Source organism: Cornus florida, unplaced genomic scaffold, assembly GCF_030987335.1.
Source record: "Cornus florida cultivar Cherokee Brave unplaced genomic scaffold, ASM3098733v1 CherokeeBrave_3.0.0_Hap2_Chr09, whole genome shotgun sequence".
NCBI lineage: Eukaryota > Viridiplantae > Streptophyta > Magnoliopsida > Cornales > Cornaceae > Cornus > Cornus florida.
In genome coordinates this window covers 94,654,108-94,681,985 of record NW_026775579.1, presented here as the reverse complement: position 1 = coordinate 94,681,985, position 27,878 = coordinate 94,654,108, and the positions used below count along the sequence as shown (strand labels likewise).

The 27,878-nt window shown below is 37.8% G+C and overlaps 1 protein-coding gene and 3 pseudogenes across 1 annotated transcript; 3 read left to right on the top strand and 1 right to left on the bottom strand.

Moving 5' to 3' along the window:
• Nucleotides 1-2,794: 2,794 nt before the first annotated feature.
• Nucleotides 2,795-10,224, bottom strand: LOC132275356 (ATP-citrate synthase beta chain protein 2). The gene is made up of 17 exons (XM_059776823.1): nt 10,036-10,224; nt 8,660-8,778; nt 8,427-8,529; nt 7,656-7,721; nt 7,445-7,568; nt 7,084-7,218; nt 6,471-6,531; nt 6,285-6,361; nt 5,451-5,606; nt 5,210-5,338; nt 4,962-5,094; nt 4,657-4,784; nt 4,352-4,457; nt 4,135-4,211; nt 3,957-4,027; nt 3,489-3,773; nt 2,795-3,176 (listed from the first exon to the last, which is right to left on the bottom strand). Exons 2-17 carry the CDS (start codon nt 8,757-8,759, stop codon nt 3,101-3,103), a joined length of 1,827 nt encoding a protein of 608 aa, XP_059632806.1. The 5' UTR covers nt 8,760-8,778; nt 10,036-10,224; the 3' UTR covers nt 2,795-3,100.
• A 5,381-nt stretch (nt 10,225-15,605) lies between these two features.
• On the top strand, nt 15,606-15,755 carry LOC132275831 (U2 spliceosomal RNA; annotated as a pseudogene).
• A 1,000-nt stretch (nt 15,756-16,755) lies between these two features.
• Nucleotides 16,756-16,927, top strand: LOC132275837 (U2 spliceosomal RNA; annotated as a pseudogene).
• A 10,675-nt stretch (nt 16,928-27,602) lies between these two features.
• LOC132275500 (U2 spliceosomal RNA) lies at nt 27,603-27,744 on the top strand (annotated as a pseudogene).
• The last annotated feature ends 134 nt before the right edge of the window (nt 27,745-27,878 follow it).

The window sequence follows — 27,878 nt, the reverse complement described above, 5'->3', positions numbered from 1 at the left end:
ATTAAATGTCACGCGGAAGTTAAGTAGACCGCTAATACATATCACCAAAATTCAGAATGAAGGCAACAGTTGTATCAATAGGAGACAACACTCGCAGAGACATCAACACGCAGAGCTTGTGAATCTGTACGATCGAGTGAGCCCACTGAAACGTACCCACTGAAACCAGCACTAGTCGGTAAACATGTACAAGTTGGTGAGCCCCGATAAAACTCTTGTATTCATGAGCCGCCACGTGTAAAAAATTTGTCGCGATGGTGGTCAACATCCCGCCTCGTCTAAAATTATTCTGTCCCAAAACTCTCTCATCCCACGTGCTTACGTGAATACAGACACCACAAGACATGTGACTATAGATGGTGTCCCACATGTGTGATCGTGACATAGTGTTACGATGTTTGCAAAAATTTGTTTTTAATGATTCGTGTTTTAAATATAATATAGAGCACGAGTTCAGAAAAAAGATCATTGTCAAAAATTTAAAATTTATCAAAAATTGTGATTCAAACTGTGCGAGTCTCTTTGTCGAGAGTGACATGAATTAATGCAATTTTACTCTCAACCCCATTAGGACAAATTTACTTTTATATTAGGGTGAATTATAACATTTTAAAATGCATCAAATTATTTTTTAAAATAAATTAAAAAATGCAACACGACCAAATATTAGTAGAAGTCTTTGGAATTGCTTTTTAATGATTACTAATTTTATTTCAGCAAAATTTTTGAATGAAACTAAAATTTGTGAAGTAGCTTTTAAGATGTTCTATATTTTTCATAACCATTTTTCCTTTGATAATTTTATTCATTTTTGTTTTTTTATAAAGATGATATAATCTATTCTTGTATAAAGTCATTATATTATCAAGTATAATAATACTCTATTAAAGGACATTATTGTATAATTAACGGACAATATTGATACCAAACAATTGAAAAAGTGCTTTATATAAACCAAACGCTCGTATTTTTTATTATTCTAATATATATGGTTTCAATGCCCCTAAATCAAAGATGTAACAACAATGCTGCAGTCTTGATTTCATAGTATCTCAATATACTTAATACCCTAACAAAAAAATGTAACAATAATGTTGCATTCTTGAATTCATAGTATGGCAATGTTATATCTCAATATACTTAATATATTGTTAAATCTTCAAATTAAATATGTTGTATAAGCGATATTACATATGTGATGTTGCATAGGTGTTGCATCATCAATACAGTGTCTTGTACTCTCGATTTAAAATTCATGAAATCATCCAGGGCACGAAATTCATTGAAATAAAATAGTGATCATAAATCCCATTTTTAAAAGAACTATGGAACTTTTGTAAGAGTCACTCCATCCAACTCGCAATCTCAATAACTTAAAGCATTATTATTAGTGAAATAAGCTAATTATACAACATGAATAAAGATTATCCATTACATTTATGTAAAGTCTAGATGTTATTTTATTGGATTAATTTTACCTATTTTTCCTGAGGTGTGTCAATATCCAATATAAACTCCTTCTTGGTTTTATAATTGCACTTACCTATCCTGAGTTGTGGTAGTTTATGTAACAGATTATTCGGTGTTGTTAGAGCATATAACATAGACAAACATAATATGTTCAACAATAGAAAATTGATAGATGGTCAATTTTGCCTTGTAATACTTAAAATAACAGCAAACATTTTATTAACAAAAACAAAAGGGTAAAATAATATATTACCGTTGTCACTGATAAGGGAGGTAAGCGAAATTATGAAATTAAGAGGGTTCTATGTAAAATATTAACAAATCTAAGGGGAGGTAAATGAAACTTACCTTATCTTATTTCTTTTACTTTCATAGACTATTTAAAAAATAAATAAATAAGAAGTGAAAGTACAAACTAGTCATCTCCCAGTATTGTCAAACCATTTCAATACGAAATTAGAATGGTTCAGATATATTAGATTTGTTATCTTTTTAATTGTATTTTTATATGTTAATAGAGAAAATTAATCCACATATCATTAATACAATGCTAAAGCATACTCCGTATTACTACTACATTGACACCATCTTCCCTCTCCATCCCCACTTTCTGCAGTCAGATTCCTCTTATCTGTTTGTTACGCCAAATCTTTGTACTCCTTCATCATCGTTTGTTGAAAGGAGAGATTTATTTACGGAAGAAGCCATCCCAAAAGATGACCCGAATCAGACTGTTCGCCACTTACAGAAAGAGACTGTGGCCCACAAACCTCTTTGTGAGAGTGAGGGAACACAAACAAAACATTATTTTATCCTAAATTCACAAATTATTGATATTATCATATCCCGCGGTGGACCAGCATTGGGACCGGGTTTCCCCAAAAGTTTTTAAACCTCCAAATGAATGGTCCCTCCTAACAAAAATATGTTGGAAAAACGCATCTCCGCCCCACCAACAACTCTCTGGACCATATAAAGTTTTGATTTGGAATTTTAAGCCTCTCTTAATATACTAATATATTGCTCTATATACTACTTAAAAACTTAAATTATTAATCATATCTGGTATCCCATATCATTATCATTTAGGTTAGGGATTTAATAATTTGAATATCGACAAATAACTGCACACTGACGTCAGCAACCAAATCCAATAATTGTATTTCTTCTTCCACCCACGACTTCCATATGTGTAATATTTCTTTCTAATAATTGGAGTGTTGCAACGTTTTTTTCAATGTAATTAAATCCATTTTTAACATATTTATTCTACATTTTCAATATTTAATGTATATTGTAGACCATTAGATTTGCTCATCACACAAAAACAAAATGAACAGAACTCGTTGAATATGAATCTATTAATAATACAATGCATCTGTTATTTCCTTTTTCAACTAGAAACAAAGGACTCTTCATGGTGACAACTTTAATTCCTACTTGCCACTGGTGTGATTGGGGACCGACTTTTGGTTAAACTTACAAATGAAGATGTTTGTCCTGCCATTAGCAGCAGCACAAACGCTAGTCTAAAACTGAATAATCACAACAAATTGCGTAGTGAAAACTTTGAAATGAATCGGTTGATGCAAGCAGTGAAGCATTGTGCCTTCTGCTATCTCGTAACTTTTCACTTGGTGTATAGAACATCTTCCCATGGATGACGATATAGTGGCTGCTTCAATCTCTTCTGGTCAAAGGTATGCCTGAAATTTCACAAAACAAAATATTAATCAAATAGAATGGCAGCACAGAAATATTAAGAAACGTTCCCATTTTTGCAGCGCATGGGGAGTCAAACTGACCACCACTGGATATGGTAGATACCAAACCCAATGAATCAATCAACACATGGAGATCAAATTTAAAATCTTACTGAACGAAGAAGGCAATTTAGGTTAAGAAACTCTGGTTGTCACGTTGTCAATGTCAAGTGTTTGATAATACCTTACTTAAACAAGGTAAAACGCAACACAAAAAACTAAGACATTTAGCTTGTGAAGAGCAATCCAACTCACCCAATAAGACCGATGGAGCGTGCCAAGACAAAGAGTCCATTGAGATAACCAATCTCAACAATCTCATCAATCTCTTGTTTGGTAAACATACCACTGCCAGCAAGGAGATCCAAGAACAGGGATCCGATTGCACCATCTACATTGAGGACAAGGTTATTTGCCTTGGACAGAGTGTAAGTTTCAACTTGAACAGCATATTCCATGTACTTCACAGAAGGGAAATGAGTGCGTGCAAACAGCTGTAGCAGCTCTACTCTCTTATCTCTGTTGTCTCCTCTCTTGATCCTTATCCACAAGAAGCAAATATAGTTTCTCGGTTCAGATTTTGAGTGCAAGCAAATGAAAGTATGAACACGTAGAAAATATTGAGGTGTGTACTTTTAATCTAATGATTAAAATACACAAAATACACAGGTTTTATAATCACATAATTTGAATACACAGAAAAGTTAAAGAAGCCCCATATACCTGTGTCCAATTCCTGGGACACGGATACCCTTCTTTTTCATACTTTCCACAAATTCATAAGGTGTAAGACCCTGTCAACACACACCATAGCAATAACAACTTAGAATTTACAAATGATTAGAGTAGCCAGACACCACATATGCTCCAATTTATATATACAATGCTCATGAGAACTCACCTTCTCATAAGCATCCTTGAAGTAGCGAGCGGCATCATCAATAGCTCCACCAAATCGGGGACCAATTGTTAGCAAACCTGTTCCAAAAGCTCATTTAATTCATTTGTCCTTCACAAAGTCAGGCCAGCCCCAGGGCAGAACCCATTCAATTTGGCAATTTAAGCGAAGAAGTAATCTTGTGATTCAATTGAGGAAGCCTTTATATAGCTGCAATTACCTGAAACAAGGCTGGAAACCAAGTCTTTTCCTGCTCTTGCAGTAACTATGGTGTTGTGAGCACCAGAGACACAAGGACCATGGTCGGCACATAGCATAATACAAATCTGATTAAGGTGAAGTGCATTAGTAAAAAAGCAGATAAGATAACTCAGCAATGACAAGGTAAAGTTGAAGAATTATTAGAGAACAAGAATTCTTTTTCTATTTTTTTCCCCTTTTTGACAAGTAATTTTGGACTAACAAGAATATAAAAGGTATACAAGTTCATGACAAGACTAAGAGTGATTCAGTTGGGAAACCAACCTCAATAAAATGTGTACAGTACCGAGGAAGGCTGCGTTTGAACCACAATAGGGAGATGACATCACCCACACCATATCCCTGTTCAACAATGGAGGACATTGGGACACCAGCATAGCAAGGCTCTTCACCTGGAAATTGAGAGAAAAGACAAATTTAGCTTAGTTGGAATCCTTTTAAAGCTGAAGATCAGGTCCGTGTCTAGTCTACCCTCCTAGCATCCCCAATACAGGTGGTTTTTTTATTATTCTTTGAGGCCATCAAACACCTACTTACCAACTGAAAGTATTAGAGGGTCCAGTCTATACCTCTGTCGTCAGATATGGTGGAAATAATATGAGTTGGAGCCCGAACTTTCCCACTTTTAATGGCAGTATTGAGATCCTCCGGGATTTGTGGAGGCTTTATTTCCTTTACAGCAGAAATTTTGCCAGCCTCGACCTAAGCAAAATGCAATAAAGCACAATTAGTAAAACATGCGGTCTAGGAGAAGGCCTGAAGCTCACCAGTTTACCTTCCGGGAAAAAGAAAGAAAAAAGAGAAGAAAAAACCTCACCAGTTTCTCAAATGTCTCTTTAATTACAGCTTCAAATGCTTCAAATGAACTGGGAACAACAGCTCCAGCTTCCCTGAGTGCTTGATTCTTCGCTTGTGCAGACTCCATCTCACCACCACTCTTGGCTCCCTGATTCAGATAACATCTAGAAAAATTATTGGTACTGCCAACATTACGGTTGGGATGCTACCCAAAACAAAGGGAAAAGAAATCCATCCAAGAAAATCCAGGCTTGGCTCACCGCATGACCAAATTGTACTTCAGACTTGAAGAGACGTGCACAAGTTCCACTGACCCAAGCAACCACTGGTTTATTAATTTTCCCCTGTTTCAAGGCTTCAACTAGGGAATACTCATCTCGTCCACCAAGTTCCCCGAGTACAACCACCATTTTAACCTGACACAGAGCAAAACTTCAAGTTAAGTAAACACAAAGCAAACTTCAAGGACCTGCACAAGGGGAGTAGAAGAAATTTAATCGTGTAAAACCTTCTCATAATGCTTCATGCCATCTAAGACCTAACATTAAAATAACTTTGTTCGATAAGACGCACTTGTGAATGCCTGTCACGTTGACTGACTCATAATTAGAAATTCAAGCATAGCTTGTTTGTAATCTTTGAGATTGAAATTAAGATATTTAAAAGTGGTATAAAATCAAAACACTTGCATATATTCTTGTCAACTGCACTATAGTGTCTCATATGTGGCAGTTATAGGAACTTCAAAAATCTACAAGAAAATATGGAATTAGATTAGTCGCATGTTCCAAATCAAGTTTTTGTAAGGCAACTTTGGATGGTCTAGGATCTGTCCGGTCTCAACATAAAAAGTTGAATAGCCATCACATCAGGAACCTTTCATAGTATAGACACAATAGGGAAGAAGTAGATTACTCACTCTTTTGAGACTGTTATAATGATGCATTGTCAAGCTTAGGCATGCAGGGCTAGTTTGTCCAACAAATTGATGCAGATTATGTGGATAGGTTTCTCAGATACAAGAAATGCTAGACATGCAACAGACAACTCTATGACAAGAATACCCAAGGGACTGGGTACGAACAATGACATACCTGTGGGATGTTGTTAAACCGCAGAACATGATCAGAAAGGGTAGAGCCCGGGAACACATCTCCTCCAATTGCAATACCTAAAGAATTCACAAAATAATAACAAAATTAAATTAAACACCCATGGCATTAAGGCATTAACACAACAACTATAAATAAATAAACAAATTAACCAGAATGTATAGATACCTTCATAAATTCCATCTGTTACACGGGCAATTGTATTGTACAGTTCGTTGGACATGCCACCCTGTAATTGAAGAGAATAATATTACTTCTTGTATCAACAAAAAGCAGATCCAGCTACTAGTCTGCCACATGAATCACAAGCTAGGGGCAAATCTGAAATATATCTATGATGGAAATTCTTTTGAGTGTAGGGTAAGACTTGTTAGCAGTAGGGCTTGAAATGGAGCGAGTTTGATCCCGATCCGAAGTCTGTTTTAATGGGTTTGGATTTTAATTAAATTAAAAAATGGACCGGATATGCATCTTTATTGAAATATCCATTTTGGGACCAGGTTGGTTATGGATCTGGATGATTCTTAAAAGGGTCAGGTTTTACCCAAGATCCGAACAGCCCAAATATTTTTTACTCTATTTTGAATAAGTTTAAATTATATGGGTCATACACGGATCATGTCCATAAGTTCCAATCCGGATAAGAATTCACATGAATTGGCTTAAGATCCGCTTCATTTTGAGCTCTAGTCAGTGGAGTATATTACATATATATGCAAATGTTTATATATATAATTATATAAATAGTCTAATAGAGGAAGGCTCTGGAATGATTACGTACAGATTTGGAGACAAAACCAACAGATCCAGGCCTGTACAGCTTGCACTGAATAATATTGTCAATTGTTCCAGCAGTGTCACCAATCTTAAAAGCTCCAGCTTGAATACCTCCGACGGTAGCTGGGCCGATAACAACCTGCAAGGACCAACAGCATTTATATTAGATTTATTGTTAAACTAGACATGATGAGAGAAACCTGAATGAAGAGCAAGTGCACAGACAAAAGCTCAAGTAATGGCTGTATGTTCCACATATGAATTGACTATGGTCATTCTCCTCAACCAATTACTTCATGATGACTCAAGAATGTACTACATACAAAAATTAAGGCCAAAAATCTCAAAAGATACCATTTCTCTACCTTATTGTTTGCTCTTGCATAACCAATCAAATGTTTGGTGTCAGATTCAGGAACACCTTCAGCTATAATAGCCACGACTCTAATGGTTGGTTGTTTCAGAGCAGCCATGGATGAAGCAGCCGCACTGAAAAAATATAAATAATTGTAATGAATATGGAGTCCAACGCTGAACTTCTGCCCTCCATAATATCATTAAAAGATGGAGACTGACCTTCTGAATGATGCGAAGTTTATGAAAACATCAGCAGTAGGATGTGCAGCACAAGCAGCTTCAACACTGCAAAACAGAACAAAATCCAAATGAAGGTAAGTGGATTTTTAGATAAAAAGCGCAATTTCAAAGCTGGCTTGTCAACTATTAGAATATTGTCATTATACCAGCACAATAAAAAAAATAAACAAAATAAAATTCTATGTTTCGAACTCAAACAAGATTACATATCGAGTAGCTTTATATATATAAATAATAGTAGTTAATTAGATCTGTTATCTGTTTAAGATTATGAAATATTACAGATGGATTAAGAATTTAGTCCATATCTAATAAGGAATCTGTCAAAAACAAAGCAAGCCACTCATTCTATTGAACTGATGTCCGGTTGGTCTCATGAGCCATTTTGCAGCTTACCAGAACAATTGACCAAAACCAAGTAAACATCAGCATATGAGAGGGATGCCTGCTTAAACTGGTGCCTTTTAACATGCAAAAATTATAATAGACTATTAGCTATGATTGTTGATATAAAGCCAATTAATCAATGGATGGACTGGATTATGATAAAGAAACGTTCAAGTGAAATAATTTCTTCTCATAATTTGATGATGATAATTCTGCATACCAGTCAACGTCATCAAATGCAAGTAAATCTCTTAGTGAGGAGCATATTAAATGCACTTTTTATCTTCAAAATTAATAGTGGAAATATAAATAGAAAATATACGGAGAAAAAAATAAGAAAAAGTGAGAAACAATAAAACATACGTTGAATGTACGGGAATAGCAATTTCCTCCTGACCAAAAAATAGTTTCTGAAATCCCTCAGCACCAGGATTTATGATTCCAGCAACTGAAGGAGTTTCTCTCCCTGGAAATGCAAGAGAACACAAAAGTACATTAACAGTGAAAAACAATTGAGCAATGAGAAAATTATATGTTAAGCGCTGGTATAAAGATGCAACTATTCCCAGAAACATCAGTGGGGAAGATATACACACCGCAAAGAAAGTCAAAATCAAGCATCCGTTGGATGGGTAGTTGTTTGTAGTTGTAGAATAATGCTTGTGTAGTCTTGGAGAAAAGTTGTCCTGTAGCCATGGTGTCGGCTCAAAAAGACCTATGCACAGATAAATATTAGCACATAACTTTCTCATATTGCAAGCAAGATGAAAGTTACCGGTAACACAAGAAATGAGTGGGGAAAAAAGGACAATCAAAAACAGTTCTTTCAAAAGCATACCTCTATTTTGAAATAACAATACATAATTATATATATATATATATATATATATATATATATATATATGAAGTAATCAGAATGACTGAACTCAGAGTGACTACAGATGGAACATGAATTGCACATATAAGCTAAGAGATTGCAGCATAATTCAACAATTTAGTTGTTTAATAGAAGTTGTGCAAAGATATCTCACAAAAACATGCAAGTTATCCCTCCCCTGCATCACAAGGATGATTACTGGTAAATGAAGTGTGATCTAAAAGTACTACTAAAAATAATTTTAGGACAAGCACATAATGTGTATGATCCCATCATAAAACGGCCAAGAGAAAAAAAATAACAAAAAATAATAATAAACTGGAAGAAAAATAATATGAGTTCTTTTGGTTGCTATGAAAATCATTGAAGGTTTGATAGCTCAACAAAGAACAAAAATTAGGAATCGACCATCGTTCACACATTATGGTCAGAGCCTCTTGCTCCATGATCACATAACTGTAACTCTGTCCTCATTGTCACAATTCATAAATACCAAACCAGTGACAACAAAGGATTGGTAATTATTATTTAATTTTTTATTTTACAACTCAAATCAACAAATTAGATCTACAGCATTAGCAATCCCATTCAATTCAATAAAATCATTCAAAAATTTTGAATGATTATTCCAATTATGAATTACTGAAATACGCTGACAGCAGAAAGCAACAACTCACCGGATCGCAGTGTGTTGATACGAACACTAAAAGCGATAGACTGACGAACAAATCCACATAATGAACTTATCAGAAGTTCATGCTCGATCCCCCAATTTAAGAAGACCACTTCTTTTATCGCAATGAATAGATCGATTTCACTATAATCTAATTGAAATTTAAATGGTTCAAACGCCTCACTAAGCAGCAAAGTAGAGCATATCGCATTGAAAAAATCGAAAATTTCATAGCCGAACAGAGATCCAATAGTTAACGAATTCATCATACAGACCCGAATTCGAATATCAACGGAGATTAAAAAACGGGAAAAAAAAAATTTCAAAGATTTGGTCAACTAGCATGAATTATGTATATATATATGTATGTATGTATGTACACACATTCATATATATGTGAAGAGAGATGTATATCTATATACCTGTGATGGGGAAGATCAGCGGGCCTCGCGAATTCAGCTGAGCCGAGTGAGAAACAAATGCAAGAATATAGGATGTGGGGAGAGAGAGAGAGAGAGAGTGGGGCTTATATATAGATACAGAACAGCTACCCAGAGGAGGAGAGGAAAAATGGCAAGAGAGAAGCTGATCACGTGGCGCATGGTAGTTAGTTCACGCTTGATTTGATTTTCTTATATTTTAGAGAGAGAGAGAGAGGGTAGAGAGAGGAAGAGGGGCGCTGGTTGGGGGTTGGTTGGTGGGATCGGAAAAGGATGGCTTGACTCGGAAAATATGCAATGATTTCTATTGTAATTCTAAATTCTAATCTGGATCGTTTCTTTTCTGTGGTTTAAATTAACATAATAATTGCATAGTGCCACAAAATAAAATATTAAAGCAATGAGAGATCATCCGAATTCTTGAAACCAAATCTATAAAATAGAAGTTGGGTAATTGGACCATGGCTACTATTAACAGGGCGTTTCATACTTGTTTGGGTTTAGTTTTTTTTTTTCCATTTTTTTTTTTTATTTTTAAAAAAGACCTCTTAAAAAATGTTTAGAAAAAATATAAAATTGTTTTTGGAACTGTACCTTTTTTCTTTACCTTAGGAAAAAAAAAAAAAAAAAGTACCTAGTAAATTATAGATTAATTGAATTTTTAACTATTTCTATTTTCCTATGGTTTGAAAACCAAAATATGAATTTTTAAAGTTGTTTGGAATGTATTATGATATTGTTTTTTAAATATTATTTTTTAAATTTATATTCATCATGTTTGAACCGATTGATATTATTTTGAAATAGTTCATAATATATCAGGTTTTTTTTTACTCAAACCCATATCACCGTGGTATGTTTTGATAATATAAATTTTTTAAAACTAGTTTTCTTTATATTTCTAGCCAAAATACTATACAACAAAACGAAAACGTCTAAAATATATCGCTACCAAATCAACCCTAAATCACATATGTCTATCGTTGTTACTTTGGGAAACAGCTAAATTTGATTACATTTTATACAAAAGTAAAATTTTCTTGTCTTCTTATTCCCAAACTTTTATGGAAAAATTAGTCAAAAATCACACACATAACACACTGTGTGTAATTTATATTATATTTGATCGAATGGTATCGTCAGCCTCCAATAGCGACTGACTTATTACTCTTTTCATGTAAAAGAAAAAATATGGGACGTAGTGTGTGTGTATATATATATATATATATATATACGCACACGCACAACACACTATAGGTGTGGCAGCACAGCTGCACACGCCATTGTTGAATGGGTTCAGCAGATGGGTTGGGGCACCAATATGTGGTCAACTCTATAAATGGAATTGCATTTGGACATATCACTCCAAAGTCCAAAGCATTATTGAAATGCTTATAGTTGTTGTTCAAAGAAAGTGGCTTGCTATAATAGTCAAACACTCAAAAGCATCTCTCAGCAAATATGTTTAAAAGAAAAAATTAGAATTTACAACTAATTACTAGCACACTCTTTAGTCTTTACTTCACCACCTAGTGGGGGAGGTACATTGCTTTGTTGAACAAGCAATGGAATTTCATTGATCCATATTTGTAAACCGTTTAATTGTAGTTATAAATAACTATATATATGTGTGTGTACGTTTGAATTATTTGTATGATACACAAGAATTTATTATTTATTTTAAAAGATAGTGCTGCCGAACAATTCTTGGAAAAAAGTTATTCATCTATCAATTATGATTGCAACTTGAACTGGTAAAGAAAAATTTGCCCCAAACAAGTTTTGTATAGATTTATGAATGGAGTAATGAGCTAACTATAAGCATAAATCTATATATAAATTTACATTATTATATGTACAATGTGTATATATATATGAATAGACATAGCTAACAAAATTGTTTCAAAAAACAATATAATCAAGCTTCAAATGTTATAGTTTGGCAGTTACATGTGACTTGTGGGTTGTGAGGTTAGAGTATAAGAGACTCCAAAAGGAGAATGAATGCATAGGTTGTAGATATGGTTGGTGATTTTTGTTAAAGGAAAGAAGAGGGTTTTCAGTTTTGTGAAGCAACAACTTTGTCTCAAGTATGACCAATTAATGACGAGACATCATACCTAACGCTTCTCTAACCAGTCACTTTGTAGAACTTTTTAGGCTATTGCTTGCCCTTGCTCCTACATGTGTTTGTATTTTCTTTTAGAGAGTATATATCGATCACATAACACACACTGTTTAAGTTAATAGTGTGATTCGAAAGTGAAATTTTAAAAATTTACTTTCAAAATTTCTGTCACCGCTAAGACGTGTGTGTGTGTAAAACACATTAGGCGCACTAGTATATATTTTTATACATATATAAGAGGAAAAGTTCGAAAGTTGACAAAAAGCCTACAATTTTGACACCCGATTTCGTTACCCTCAATCCAGATCTAAGCATGCATGGGACGCTGACATATTTATAATTTTTTTAACTAAATAACATATGTATGTATGTATATTTTGACATTAAATAAACAAAAAAGATTAATGTTTTGATCTCTAGCAGCAACTCTAAGATTCGCTTTAAGTGGATCTTAGAATTCTCATGAAGTAAAAAATTGAAACACAATATTTGAATGAAAAAAAGATATGGTAGACTTCTTTTTTTTTTTTTTTTTTCCGTTAAATAAAGGTAGAATATGTTGCCCCCACAACTATGCTCTAACCAAATAAGGTAAACAATTAAGTGTGTACTTAGGCATTTGTTTATTTATTTATTAACGTTGTAACCTCTTTATGCATTAGAAAACTTATAACCTAATTGGTAAGAGAAAAGATTTGTATAAAAAAGAGGAGAAGAAAAGGCAAAAATATGAAAAGCTTTTCAATTATAGTGTCAATATTTTCTTTTTTCTTGTAAAATATTTATTTTTATTTTTATTTTTCGGTATTTGATAAAAATTTAGGTCGAAATTAACGTCGAGTTCTGGAACGTGTAAAATAACTTGTTAAAAATTAATAAATAATTTTTTTTTGTTAGATTCAAATAATAATTTTCAAAAAGCCTTAATCTTACACTAGCTGTAAGGTAATGAGTTTGGTAAAAGTTGACAAAGATATCATTTTCTAATTCAAGGTGTTGTGTTTACCAACTTTGTCAACGCAGTTACGCTAAGCCAATTGCAAATGTACTCATCATATATCATACTAGTTTTTGCCTTAATTTTATAGTATTCACATCAAGATATATTTTATTATGTGGCACTCCATGATTGACCAATGCTAGTGGATCTCTGACTTTATAGTGGCATTGTGCATCAAAGCTTTATAATGTAATAATCGATCATGGCCATATATTAAAAAACAACTCCTACAATATTACTAGATCAGTTTTTGGTAGCAATTCGAAACTCCAATCAGGACTCTTTTGTCTACTCTAAATAAAATACATTCTATTATACTTTATTTTAATTAATGTTCGACACATCAATGACAACAAAAATATGGCAATATTTATCCTTTTTTTTTTTTTTTTTAATTAAACACACACCTTTTTAGTTCAGGATCTCGAATCCCTCTCTTCCTCGATGGAGAGATTATACTCTAAACCAAACACAATTTAATTATTTTTTCCATCAATTTGAACTCCCTAATTCCCCTATTTCCTCTGTGCAGAAAAGATTTTATTAGAAATCTTATACAAAATAAAATAAAATTAAAAAGTTTAAAAAATTATTTTTTGCACTCACAAGCCAGCCAATCAAATCTTCCACTTTCTTTGCTCAATCTGTTATATACAAGGACGATCACGGGGGAGTTACGATTTAATTTCAGAGGGCCTTATGTACTTGACTTAAAAAAAAAAAAAAATCAAATGACATGATAAATTTAGTTTTATTTTGAAATTATTGAGTTCGTAAAATTACAACAATGAATGTAAAAATAAATAAATAATAAATAATAAAAAAAAGAACTTTGAAGAGAAAAAAATTAAGATTTAATTGATGAAAGGGAAATAGGAATGTAACTTTTTAAATATATATATATATATATATATATATATATGTATATATAAGAATTTGAAGAGTAAAAGAAGGAAAAATAATAATAATAATAATAATAATAAGATATAATTTTAGTAAAGAAGATTTTAGGAGGACCACATATGTTAAAAAAATAATAATAAATAAAATAAAATAAAATAAAATAAGTGATATGCAAAGAGAAGGGGCGGGGCCAGGGACATGCGGGGGGGATGCATTGGCTCCGCCCACGAGGACAATCACTTTGTCTATTAAAGGTTATTAGGTCACATCTTAGGTCACATCTATTTAATTGTAATTAAGCGAAATGTGTAATGTGTGTCCAACCAGAAAATTTTGTATGGAAGAGTTTGTAAAGACTTTAGGGTAGTTTGGTATGGTGGAATGAATTAAAATGAAATGAGAATAAAAATGTAAATGGAATGAAATAATTATTTCTTTAGTTTAAAAGTAGAATGATTTTAATAGAATAATAATTTTTTTAATATAATGAGAAATGATAATTTTAATTTTAAAATTTACACTAAGTACGATAATAAAAATATATATATATATATTTTATTATTTTTTATTTTATTCTATTTCACCGCATCAAATTAGCGGCTATTGCCGTGGATGGTCACAATTAAGCAGTATGCATGACTTTTCATTGAGTTGTCAATTGTATCCCATTGTGACATTTTCTTAACCAACTTGTGGTTGCTAGCGGCGCCATTAATATCATTATTTATTGGTCCAATGAGACAGTTAGTACGTCATCATTTGATGTACGTCTGGTTTTTATCAATTTATGTCCCCTGAGGTGTAGACATGCTGCAATGGTGATTCAACAATTGAAAGCTAATCCTGTAAAGTATTTTTCTCAATTATTTTTTATATTTTCTTTCTGCTCCATCTGACAAACATATCCTCACTCAAATCACGTATACTACGCGTTATTGTCATTCCTTCCTAATATACCCATGTCTTTATCTTCTCCTAATATTACCTCCAAACATCTTAATCACAATGTCCTCTCATTTTATCTCCAATTTGTGTTACCCAATTTTCTCAAGAATGTAAAAAAAAATTTCCAATAATTTATAATTCTAAAATAGATAATCGGTAGATTGTTGTCAACTTAATCTAACAACTTTTGAATATGAAAATATAAACACAAACTTAACCTAAATTTGCATATTTGAGCACGATTTGATGGATTTAAAGAGCAGGATGAACTGATAAGATTACAATGGAAGGGGATTGATTTGGCTGAACCAGAAAGCAAAACAGCCTCAGCTATAGCAAATACTTAGTCGAAACTCTGTCATGCACATTAATAGTTTTAGTTTCAAGCTTGAAATATAGAAGTTATTTGTGCGACACTAGCTCAAACTTCAAACTAAGAGAACACCGAAGAGTCAACACTTTCACAATTTGTTTTGCTAACCATGTTTGGCTGTTCTTTAGTCCCACATTGCTTGCGAGTGAAGGAGGTGAAAGGGAAGCTGTTTATAAAACAGAAGGCCCAACAACACAAAACTCATACCTTTCTCGGCCTTTTGGCTAAGATCAAGTGTAATATATGTTCTTATCAGTTTAATATCTAATACGTGAGTCTTTTTAGGGGAAGGACTCACAACAATAGCTTGCTATTGGGATCCTTGTGTGTCGCCTTCAATGGGCTTTAAATTTCTCGCCTCTGTCAGCAAGTAGTGGATTCCATTGAACCAACAACTTTGGACTTCTATAAAAGAGGACAGGCCCAAAACTTGAATAACCGATATTTTTATTTTTATAAGAGGTAGAAAATTATAAAACCATATAGGCCTGGCGCACCCCACCCAAATCAAGTACAAATTATTTTGTTCTTTCAATGGGCCTTCAAACTTCTGGCCTCTCTCAGCAACTAGTGGATTGCGGAGCCCACTACTCTTTGTTGAAGTGAAATTGAATCACCTAATAAGTAGGAATAAAAATTAAACTAAACTAAGGGAAAAATATGAACAAAAACATCTTCTTTCCTCTAAGTTATAAACTTATCACGAAATGGTTCTCCTGACAATTTTAAGGGTTTTGCAATCAAACGGTTGTAAGAAATTGACATTCTCGTATTAATGGGTTCGAGCAATATTCGTGACTCTGTATTACATTGTGTCCTAAAGTGCAGCTCAGACTGATTGGCATTATCTTTTGTCCACACACATGGATCGAAACACAAAACTTCATTTTGTGCTCTGCCACAGCTTTGCACAATAAATTTTGAAGACGGGGAATTCACAGATGAAATCAATAGCTTGGGAAGACTTGAATTTAGGCCGGAAAAGTTTTCACGACTTATCCAGGATGGTTCCAACCATCCAATGGCTAATTCATACAGACACTGTTGTTAGGAGAACTAATAAACCCAGACACATACCAAACTCTCAAAGCCAGGTCAGTAAACTTCTATTGATCGTCGAGCTAGTTCACAATGTCGGGCTCTCTTTTGGCACCAGATTTATTCAGTGCTTATGAAGGTAATAGTGAGTCTTCTGAATCTCTCGGAACTTATGAGGGGGTGTATATATATATCTTCCAGAGGGAAGCATATCTATTGAAATAAAGTATACTGCGAGGTCCCGCATTGGTTTCAAGTGGAAAAGGGTGACACAGCAGCCGGTGATAAAACAGGAGGCCCCACAAGTGAATAAGCATACCTTTCTCGGCCTTTTGACTAAGATCAAAAGACCAAGATCCAGTGTAGTATCTGTTTTTATCACTTTAATATCTGATGCGTGGACCAATTTTTTTTTTAAGGAAAGGGCCTATCCCGGTAGCTTGTTATTGGGGGCTTTTGAGCTTCGCCTTGGCCTGGCGCACCCCGCCCAAATCAAGTTGTAAATTATTTGGTCCTTGTTTTGTTTTAAAATAGGGTTAAAATCTGAAAGCTTTTTTTTTACAAAACCCCCTCTAGTACTGAAATTATCAAAACTCCTCTATTTTTTAAAATAATCCAACGGCAAAAACTATTTTCTTTTTTCACTTGGATATGAAATTTAAACAGTGTTTGTGGGAGGTTGATACGGCTTCTCCTTGGTTTAAATCAGCCGGAGAAGAGAAGAATAGGGAAAATAAAGAGGAATCCGAGATAAAAGAGAGAAAACGAGCTTGGGTCTTAAGAGTTGAATGTGCTTCATATGTACTAAACCATCTTGACCCTTACTGCTTGTGAAGAAAAGCTCCAAGAGATCTTCATCTGTGTCCAATGTCCATGATACTTCCAGTTGGCCAACTTTTTGCACACGGCGTCTGTATCAATATTTGATGAGGCCGTGGCTGCGTTTTTGCAGCAACAATGATCAAACCCAAGACATAACCATCATTATCAGTTCAATTCACCATTCCAATCACCGCCGCAAGCACTGCCGATTCAGTTCCAAGCTCGCCGGCTGTTCCTCTCACCGCCGAGCTCCCTTGTTCGCCGGACAAATCATCCTCAGCCGAGCCCGTTTTCTTCCTCACCAGACTCTTCTTTGTACCGCCGTTGCCAGCCCTGCTGCCGACTGTTGCTCACCGATGCTGCGCTTGTCCTTTCCACCGACTGGCTCCATCTGAGTCGCCGCAAGTCAACATAATTCTCTGGGCCTCCGATCGAGCTGGGGATGAAAAAAAAGATCAAGATTCAATCAGGCGTAGCGTGCAATTCTGCAGTTCATCCTCGCCGGAATCTACGTTACCGTCTTAATCTGTGTTCGTCGCAAACGGTGACGGGACACTTAATCGTTCCATTCTGCCATCGTGGTTTTGTACAGCCCCAATCTTATCTTATATTAATATATTAATATTTACTTATAAAAAAATAATAATAATATATTAATATTAATATAATATCAAGGGCATTCTAGTCATTTCACAGACACTTAATGGTTGTATGACGGAATGGAGGCAATGTGATAATTTATGTTATATCAAGGATTTTTTAATACTCGAAGGGTTAGTAGATAGTTTCGATAAACAAGGTTTTCAAATTTTAGCCCAAATTAGGCTTGCTACTGGGGCTCTCGAGCGTCACCTTGGCGTTGCACTATTGCCTTGGCCTAGCGCACCTTACCCAAATCAAGTTGTAAATTATTTGGTCATTTTTTAGTTTTAAAATATGGCTATTCATTTATCCAAAAGGTCGCATACACACTCAATACACACTTCAACCCCCATCTAAACCCTAAACCCTAATACACACTCATTATATACTTCAACACACATCTAAACCCTAGACCCACTTGTAATATTTTCTCCCACCCGAACCCGCTTCGTTGTGGTCGAGCCACCCTACCTACCCAGGGTCAACTTGCCCATTTACCTAAAAGACCCTCAAAACAAAATACCTCAAAACAAAAGACCAAGGATTCAAGGGACAAGTGTGAATATATAAAAATATGGAGGAGAATGCAAAAAATTATATTATGATACCACATACTATAATATTCCATATTTCATTATTTTCTTGGTAAATAAATAATTAAGTATAAATAATATTCATCTAACATAAATTTATATTATTTGAAATTATAAAGATATTTTTGGTAACTATGATCATTTTATTTTCCTTTTCATATTATCCAAACTAATAAAATTTTCTCACAATTTTCTTCAAAAAATTTCTTACTAACCAAATGCATGATAAAAAATTTATTTTTCTTTTCTTTATTTTCACTTTCCATCAAAATTTTCTGTCTAACCAAACTAACCCTTAAAGGTCGTGACTGATTAAAAATCTGACTTGCGAAATGTGTAATGTGTGTCCCAACCAAAAATTTTTGTGTAGATAACCATAGAAGAGTTCGTAATGGCAATTGTGATAGATTGTCCGAATTAGGAGTATGCATGACTTTTCATATTATCCAAACTAATAAAATTTTCTCACAATTTTCTTCAAAAAATTTCTTACTAACCAAATGCATCATAAAAAGTTGATTTTTCTTTTCTTTATTTTCACTTTCCATCAAAATTTTCTGTCTAACCAAACTAACCCTTAAAGGTCGTGACTGATTAAAAATCTGACTTGCGAATGTGTAATGTGTGTCCCAACCAAAAAATTTTGTGTAGATAACTGTTAGCCCCTTGACGGTTGTCCAAGGGAAGACATGGGCATTTCAAGGCCATGCCATGTCTTAGGAATACTTTGGCTTTGATTAGACAACCATGAGGGTGCTCAGTGGGTTGTCAGCGTGCACACAAGATGCTTAAAAGGATGCTCGGCGTGCACTGGGGGTGCCCAGTGGCACTTTCGTAAATATGGCGAAAAGTGAAACTTGGAGTTTTGACTCGGGATCTTTATGGGAGATACCTTGAGTCCATAGAAGTTGGTTGGCGCAGACGGCACTCAATTTGGATGTCGGGAAAGGTCTGAAAGGCCATTATGACTCCTCAAGCATGGGTGATGTTTACTCCTGTCAGAGTGCTGGATTTCCTTAAGACTATATTAGGGGGGGGTCGGTTGAGCGCATCGGTTGGGCTATGGCATGGCTTGCTTAGAGGGCTTAGCCAACGTGCATGGGCACGTGTTGCACCACTCCAAGATGGTTGCACAAGTGGGGAGCATCCAAGATATTGAAGGGCAAATAAGTGTGCACCGACACGCGCGCTGGAGTGCAGCGGCGTGCGTGCGGGCGTGCAGGTGGGCGCGCGGGTAGGCGTCCAACCTAGTGTGCGCGAGCGTCTAGCTCGGCGTGCACATGGGCGTCCAGGTGGGAGTATAGCCACGGGCGCATGAGGGTACAAACATGGCGCGCGAAGAAGGGCACTAGTGTGTGCGCCGGCGTGCACTTTGGTGTGCACCCGAGCGTGCGCACGGGCGTGCATGGCTTGGCACGCCGTGCACTCAGAGACATATATATGTGGGTGCAGATTGGTGGACTTGGCTTGGGCTAGGTTCACAGGGTTGACTCAGATGTGGCTAGAGCATGGATAACACAAAGTCATGGCTTGCGGTTACAAGAGATGGTGGCTTAGTGGGCTCGGTTGGTTGGGGGAAGTTACTAGCACTTCCCACTCATCATGGGAAGTGGGGGAGTGCTGAGTAACCTCCCAAACATGTGGCACAATTCTGAGAGGACCAACACACAGGCGGTTAAGGGTGGTTTCCTCCACCATGCAGAATCTAACTTCTTGTGGCTATGTGGCATGAGCAGCACATGCCAACAAGTCTAGCAGTTGGGCTTGTCAACTGCATTATAGTGCTGGCTCATTTAGAGGGTGCCAGCACGACCCTAGGTGGATGGGGGTGTCATCCATCATCTTAGTGGGCAGTTATGGGCGGTTTTGAGAGTGGCCTATATAATGCTAAGGTGGGCTTTGTAGAGGGGACAGAGAAGAGGGTGTGAGCCTTTGTTGTTCCTTGTACGAACTCATGTTCCTTTGTAATATGTTTAATATGAGCAAAGGTTGGGGCTTGTCCCTGTAAACTGTGTGTGCCTTCTTTATATTTCTATATTGTGTGTATTGTGTTGTTGTGTTGGCTGAGACTTGGTAGCCCCAAGTGCCATTGCAGAGGCAAAAATTCGTGGTGTAATTTAGCCCTGTGACAATTGGTATCAGAGCCCCGTTCTACGATGGCTGGAGGTAATACTCGTGAAAGAGTTTCCCATTTGGAAGAGTTCGTGGGTTTTCCTACAGAAACAGAGGTACAAGATGGTGCAGAGAGCCTTGTTGTTCGAATTGAAAACTTGGCTTCTGAATTGGAGATCTTGAAGACTGATCCTGATGGGTTTGGCGACTTCATACAAGCCACCAAAGAGCAATTGTCCCGTATCTCTGAAGATGTTGAGTCACTGACTGACGTCTTCAAGAAGAACCTGAAAGACCTTGAAGATGAAGTGTCCTTGGTGAAGAGGGCCATTCATGGGAGTTCCAGAGGCGGTGGTGATCCTCTTTCGCAGAAGATCAAGGTGCCGGATCCCAAGTCTTTCAGTGGTACCCGAAATGCCAAAGAGTTGGAGAATTTCCTATGGGACATGGAGCAGTACTTCAAGGCTGCTCGGATCCCTGATGGCGAGAAGGTGACCATTACAAACATGTATCTGTCTGGTGATGCAAAGCTATGGTGGCGCACACGGACAGAGGACAATGCTTCTGCGGGTAGGCCTCGGATTGAAGTTTGGGAGACCCTCAAGAAGGAACTAAAGGACCAGTTCTTGCCTCAGAACACTGCATGGATTGCAAGGGAATCTCTGAAGAAATTGAAGCACACAGGTACCGTTCGTGACTATGTGAAGGACTTTAGTTCCTTGATGCTGGACATTTGAAATATGTCAGAGGAGGACAAGTTGTTCAATTTCATGTCCGGATTGCAACCATGGGCTCAGGCAGAACTCCGTAGGCAAGGTGTGAGGGACCTTCCTACTGCCATGACAGCGGCAGATTGTCTTGTAGATTTCAAAATGACTGGGTCTACTACACAAGACAAGAAGAAGTCCAAGGAGAGGAAGAAAGACAAAGGCCAGTCCTTCAGGTTCAAGGATAAAAAGAAGGACAAGAATCAAAAGAAGGATAAAGGGGGTGGCTTTGTCAAGGCCAAGGCAGATTACAACAACAAAGGGAGTAGTAGTGGGACTAAGCCCAACTACGGTTGTTTCATCTACAATGGTCCCCATCGTGTTAGGGACTGTCCCAAGAGGGAGAAGCTGAGTGCTATTGTCGCTGATTCAAAAGGAGACTCAGACTCGGAATCTGGTCCAACCCGAGTTAATCCTCTGCAAATGCTGAATGCTCTTACTGAAGAACAGTCCATGGAGTTGAAAGGGCTCATGTTCATTCAGGTGACACTGAACGGCAAGGAAGTTTTGGCAATGGTGGACACGGGGGCCACTTATAACTTCATTGCGCAGAGGGAAGTAAGTAACTTTAATTTAAAGTTAATTCCACATGCTAATAAGATGAAAGCTGTGAATTCTGAAGCCAAGCCTGTTTTAGGCATGGCCACCACTTCTATGAAAGTTGGTTGTTGGGTGGGCGTAGTTAGTCTTATGGCTGTTCCCTTAGATGATTTTGATCTAATTCTTGGAATTGAGTTCCTTACGAAAGCCAGAGTGGTAGTTGTGCCATATTTAGGAGGAGTTTTTATTTAGGATAGGAGTTGTCCATGTTTTATTCCATCAGTGGCTCTTTATGGGCACCAAAAGAAGGAAGATCGTAAATATGGTTGCATTGAAATAATCTCTGCATTGCAAGTGAAAACAGGTTTGAAGAGGGGAGACTCTACCTTTCTTGCAGCTATGATAGAGATCAAACCGGACCAGCTTGTTGAAGTTCCGGATTCTGTTGCTGAAATTCTAGAGGAATTTGCAGAAGTGATGCCACCAGAACTACCCAAGCAATTGCCCCCTCGACGTGCTGTTGATCACAAGATAGAGTTGGAGCCGGGTGCAAGGGCTCCTGCTCAGGCCCCATACCGGATGGCGCCTTTAGAATTGGTTGAACTGCGTAGACAGTTGGATGAGTTGCTGGAGTCTGGCTATATTCAACCATCCAAGGCACCGTATGGCGCGCCAGTGTTGTTCCAGAAGAAGCAGGATGGCTCAATGCGGATGTGTGTGGATTATAGGACTCTGAATAAGGTGACTGTGAAGAACAAGTACCCAATGCCCAATGCCGCAGATTTATTTGACAGGTTGTCAAGGGCATCCTACTTTACTAAGCTGGATTTACGTGCAGGCTACTGGCAGGTGCGTATAGCAGAAGGAGATGAACCCAAAACTGCATGTGTAACTCGTTATGGGTCTTATGAATTTCTTGTAATGCCGTTTGGGCTAACTAATGCCCCGGCAACATTCTGCAACTTAATGAATAATGTGTTTTATGACTACATCGATCGCTTTGTTGTTGTTTATTTGGATGACATTGTAGTCTATAGTGAGTCATTGAAAGATCACTTAAAACACTTGAGATTGGTTTTCTCAAAACTGAAGGAGTTTCAGTTATTTGTCAAAAAGGAGAAATGTGAGTTTTGTCGCCAAGAAGTGATGTTTTTGGGGCATTGGATCAGTAAGGGCCATGTCAGAATGGATGAGAGAAAGGTGAAAGCCATCCTTGATTGGTCTGCAACTACCAAAGTGACAGAGTTAAGATCTTTTCTAGGGTTGGCAAACTACTACAGAAAGTTTATAAAGGGGTATTCCAAGAAGGTTAGTCCTTTAACGGACTTACTGAAGAAGGACAAACAGTGGGTTTGGTCTGAGGAGTGCCAGAATGCTTTTGAGATGCTTAAGCAGGCAGTGTCTACAGAACCGGTCTTGAGACTGCCTGACTTTGGTTTGCCATTTGAAGTGCATACTGATGCCTCTGATAGAACAATTGGTGGGGTTCTAGTCCAAGAAGGACACCCATGTGCCTTTGAAAGCAGGAAGCTTAAGGATGCTGAACAGAGGTATACAACTCACGAGAAGGAGATGACTGCAGTGATACATTGTCTTGACGCATGGAAGCACTATCTGTTGGGTACTAAGTTTACAGTGGTGACTGATAATGTGGCCAATACCTACTTCAAGACACAGCAAAAGCTTACTCCAAAGCAAGCTCGTTGGCAAGAGTTTCTTGAGGAGTTCAATTTTGTGTGGGTTCACAGACCTGGAAAGCAGAATCAGGTTGCTGATGCCTTAAGTAGGAAAGAAGTGCAGGAGTATGTGGCGTCGTTGACAACGGTGTATACTGATTTCCTTGACAGAATCAAAGAGCAATCTCAGTCCGACAATGCCTATCAGAAACTAAAGCAACAGGTTACTGATGGTGAAGTCAGAAAGTACTGGATTGAAGATAATCTACTCTATGCCAGAGGAGGTAGATTATATGTTCCTGTTGGAGGTTTGAGACGGGAACTAATGCGGGAAATGCATGATCCTCAGTGGGCTGGACATCCAGGGGTGGATAGAATGCTGGCGTTGATATCCAGATCATATTACTGGCCCAAGATGGAGGATGACATAGAGTTATATGTCAAGACTTGCTTGGTCTGTCAGAAAGACAAGCATGAAAGGAAGAAGGATGCAGGGCTACTGCAACCTTTGCCTATACCAGAGCGTCCATGGCAGTCAGTTTCAATGGACTTCATTTCTGGTTTTCCCAAGGTGGAAGGTATGAGATCTATTTTTGTGGTTGTAGATAGATTCTCTAAGTATGCAATTTTTATTGCTGCACCACATGCATGCCCAGCGGAAGTTGCTGCTGGTTTATTTCATAAGTTTGTGGTGAAATATTTTGGCTTGCCCGAAGATATTGTTAGTGATCGTGACACCAGATTTACGAGAAGGTTCTGGACAGTGCTATTTGGCTTGATAGGTTCTGAACTGAAGTTCTCCACAGCAAACCATCCTCAGACTGACGGACAGACTGAGAGGATAAACCAGTTATTGGAAGAATATCTGAGGCACTATGTCACTGCAAGTCAGAAAAATTGGCTAGAGTTGCTAGACACTGCACAATTCTCTTATAATTTGCACAGGTCTTCAGCAAGTGGAATGAGTCCCTTTGAGTTGGCAACAGGGCAACAACCTCGCACACCACAGGAGGTGGCAGTGCAGAGGACAGGTGGAAGATGCCCTGCAGCATACCGATATGCCCGTTCCATGCAAGAGATGGTGGAGGAGGCACAGGACAGCCTTGCCAAGGCTGCGAGAAGGATGAAAAAGTATGCAGATAAAGTGAGAAGGCCATTAGACTTCCAAGTGGGAGACAAGGTTCTGTTGAAGTTGACTCCACAGATTTGGAAGAAGATAAGCAGCAAGATTGTTCACAGAGGGCTGATTCAGAAGTATGATGGTCCATTTGAAGTTGTGAAGAAAGTTGGGAATGTTGCTTACAGATTACAGTTACCTGAGAGACTGAAGGTCCATCCTACTTTTCATGTGAGTTTCCTCAAGCCTTTTCATGAGGACACTGCAGATACATCAAGACAGCAGGCTAAGAGAGCCCCACCTGTTATTCGGTTGCAGTTTAACAAGGAGGTGGAGAAGATTTTGTCTCACCGGACCCAGGGTCAGAGTAAGAAAAATCGCAGAACTGATTACTTGGTGCAATGGAAAGGATGCAGCGAAGCAGAGGCTAGTTGGGAAAGAGATGTGACATTATGGCAGTTTGAGAAACAGGTAAAGGAGTACTTGGACAAGTCGACGAGGGCGTCGACTTCTTCAGGTGGGGGTGGTTTGTTAGCCCCTTGACGGTTGTCCAAGGGAAGACATGGGCATTTCAAGGCTATGCCATGTCTTAGGAATACTTTGGCTTTGATTAGACAACCATGAGGGTGCTCAGTGGGTTGTCAGCGTGCACAAGATGCTCAGCGTGCACACAAGATGCTTAAAAGGATGCTCGGCGTGCACTGGGGGTGCCCAGTGGCACTTTCGTAAATATGGCGAAAAGTGAAACTTGGAGTTTTGACTCGGGATCTTTATGGGAGATACCTTGAGTCCATAGAAGTTGGTTGGCGCAGACGGCACTCAATTTGGATGTCGGGAAAGGTCTGAAAGGCCATTATGACTCCTCAAGCATGGGTGATGTTTACTCCTGTCAGAGTGCTGGATTTCCTTAAGACTATATTAGGGGGGTCGGTTGAGCGCATCGGTTGGGCTATGGCATGGCTTGCTTAGAGGGCTTAGCCAACGTGCATGGGCACGTGTTGCACCACTCCAAGATGGTTGCACAAGTGGGGAGCATCCAAGATATTGAAGGGCAAATAAGTGTGCACCGACACGCGCGCTGGAGTGCAGCGGCGTGCGTGCGGGCGTGCAGGTGGGCGCGCGGGTAGGCGTCCAACCTAGTGTGCGCGAGCGTCTAGCTCGGCGTACACATGGGCGTCCAGGTGGGAGTATAGCCACGGGCGCATGAGGGTACAAACATGGCGCGCGAAGAAGGGCACTAGTGTGTGCGCCGGCGTGCACTTTGGTGTGCACCCGAGCGTGCGCACGGGCGTGCATGGCTTGGCACGCCGTGCACTCAGAGACATATATATGTGGGTGCAGATTGGTGGACTTGGCTTGGGCTAGGTTCACAGGGTTGACTCAGATGTGGCTAGAGCATGGATAACACAAAGTCATGGCTTGCGGTTACAAGAGGTGGTGGCTTAGTGGGCTCGGTTGGTTGGGGGAAGTTACTAGCACTTCCCACTCATCATGGGAAGTGGGGGAGTGCTGAGTAACCTCCCAAACATGTGGCACAATTCTGAGAGGACCAACACACAGGCGGTTAAGGGTGGTTTCCTCCACCATGCAGAATCTAACTTCTTGTGGTTATGTGGCATGAGCAGCACATGCCAACAAGTCTAGCAGTTGGGCTTGTCAACTGCATTATAGTGCTGGCTCATTTAGAGGGTGCCAGCACGACCCTAGGTGGATGGGGGTGTCATCCATCATCTTAGTGGGCAGTTATGGGCGGTTTTGAGAGTGGCCTATATAATGCTAAGGTGGGCTTTGTAGAGGGGACAGAGAAGAGGGTGTGAGCCTTGGTTGTTCCTTGTACGAACTCATGTTCCTTTGTAATATGTTTAATATGAGCAAAGGTTGGGGGCTTGTCTCTGTAAACTGTGTGTGCCTTCTTTATATTTCTATATTGTGTGTATTGTGTTGTTGTGTTGGCTGAGACTTGGTGGCCCCAAGTGCCATTGCAGAGGCAAAAATTCGTGGTGTAATTTAGCCCTGTGACAATAACCATAGAAGAGTTCGTAATGGCAATTGTGATAGATTGTCAGAATTAGGAGTATGCATGACTTTCAATGAGTTGTCAATTTGTATCCAATTGTGACATTTTCTTGACCAACTTGTGGTTGCTAGCGGCGCCATTAATATCATTTATTGGTCCAATGAAACAGTTGGTACGTCCACCATTTGATCTGTCCCATGCTGCAATGCTGATTCGACAATTCAAAAAAAAAAAACTGAATTTAACCGCAAACTATTTTTCTCAATTATTTGAAACCCAGTACATGAATTTTATATTTTCATTATGTTCTATCTGAAGAATGTATCCTTATTTAAACCACATATACCACACATTTATTATATCATTCCTTACTAATAATATATTTCCCATCAACTTTGGTCTTAATCTTTTAATCTTCCCCTAAATATTACCCTTGACGCACATGTTCAAACATCTTAGACCGCATTCTCCCATTTTATTTCTAATTTGTGCTACCCCAACTTTCACCGGTATGTGAAAAGTTTTTCCAATAATTTATGAGTCTAAAATAGATAATCATTTGATTGTTGTCAACTTAATCTAACAACTTTTGAATTTGAAAATATAAACACAAACTTAACCTAAATTTGCATATTTGAGCACGATTTGATGGATTTGAAGAGCAGGATGAACTGATAAGATTACAATGAAAGGGGATTGATTTGGCTGAACCAGAAAGCAAAACAGCCTCAGCTATAGCAGATACTTAGTTGAAACTCTGTCATGCACATTAATTGTTTTAGTTTCAAGCTTTAAATATAGAAGTTATTTGCGTGACACTGGCTCAAACTTCAAACTAAGCGAATACCGAAGTGTCAACAATAGCGAGTTTCCCAGTTTGTTTTGCTGTTCTTTTGTCCCACATCACGATATTAAATTTATTTTTTTTTAGGGGAAAGGCCCATCACAATAGCTTGCTATTGGGGTCCTCACGCGTCGCCTTGGTGTTGCACTATAGCCTTGGCCTGGCGCACCCCACCCAAATCAAGTACAATTTTTTTGTTCGTTCAATGGGCCTTCAAACTTCTGGTCTATCTCAAGCAAATAATAAATAGCTTAGAAAAGAGGACCCAAAACAACTTAAGAGAGAAAAATAGCTCTGTAGAAGTTGAC

Bases quoted from the DNA above. Each gene is read 5' to 3' on its own strand.
- LOC132275356 (XM_059776823.1), bottom strand. From the start codon at position 8,759: ATGGCTACAGGACAACTTTTCTCCAAGACTACACAAGCATTATTCTAC. The intron at 8,530-8,659 runs GTGTGTATATCT...TTGCATTTCCAG, and splicing joins TGATTTTGACTTTCTTTGCG to GGAGAGAAACTCCTTCAGTT. The intron at 7,722-8,426 runs GTATGTTTTATT...TCTGTTTTGCAG, and splicing joins GCTATTCCCGTACATTCAAC to TGTTGAAGCTGCTTGTGCTG.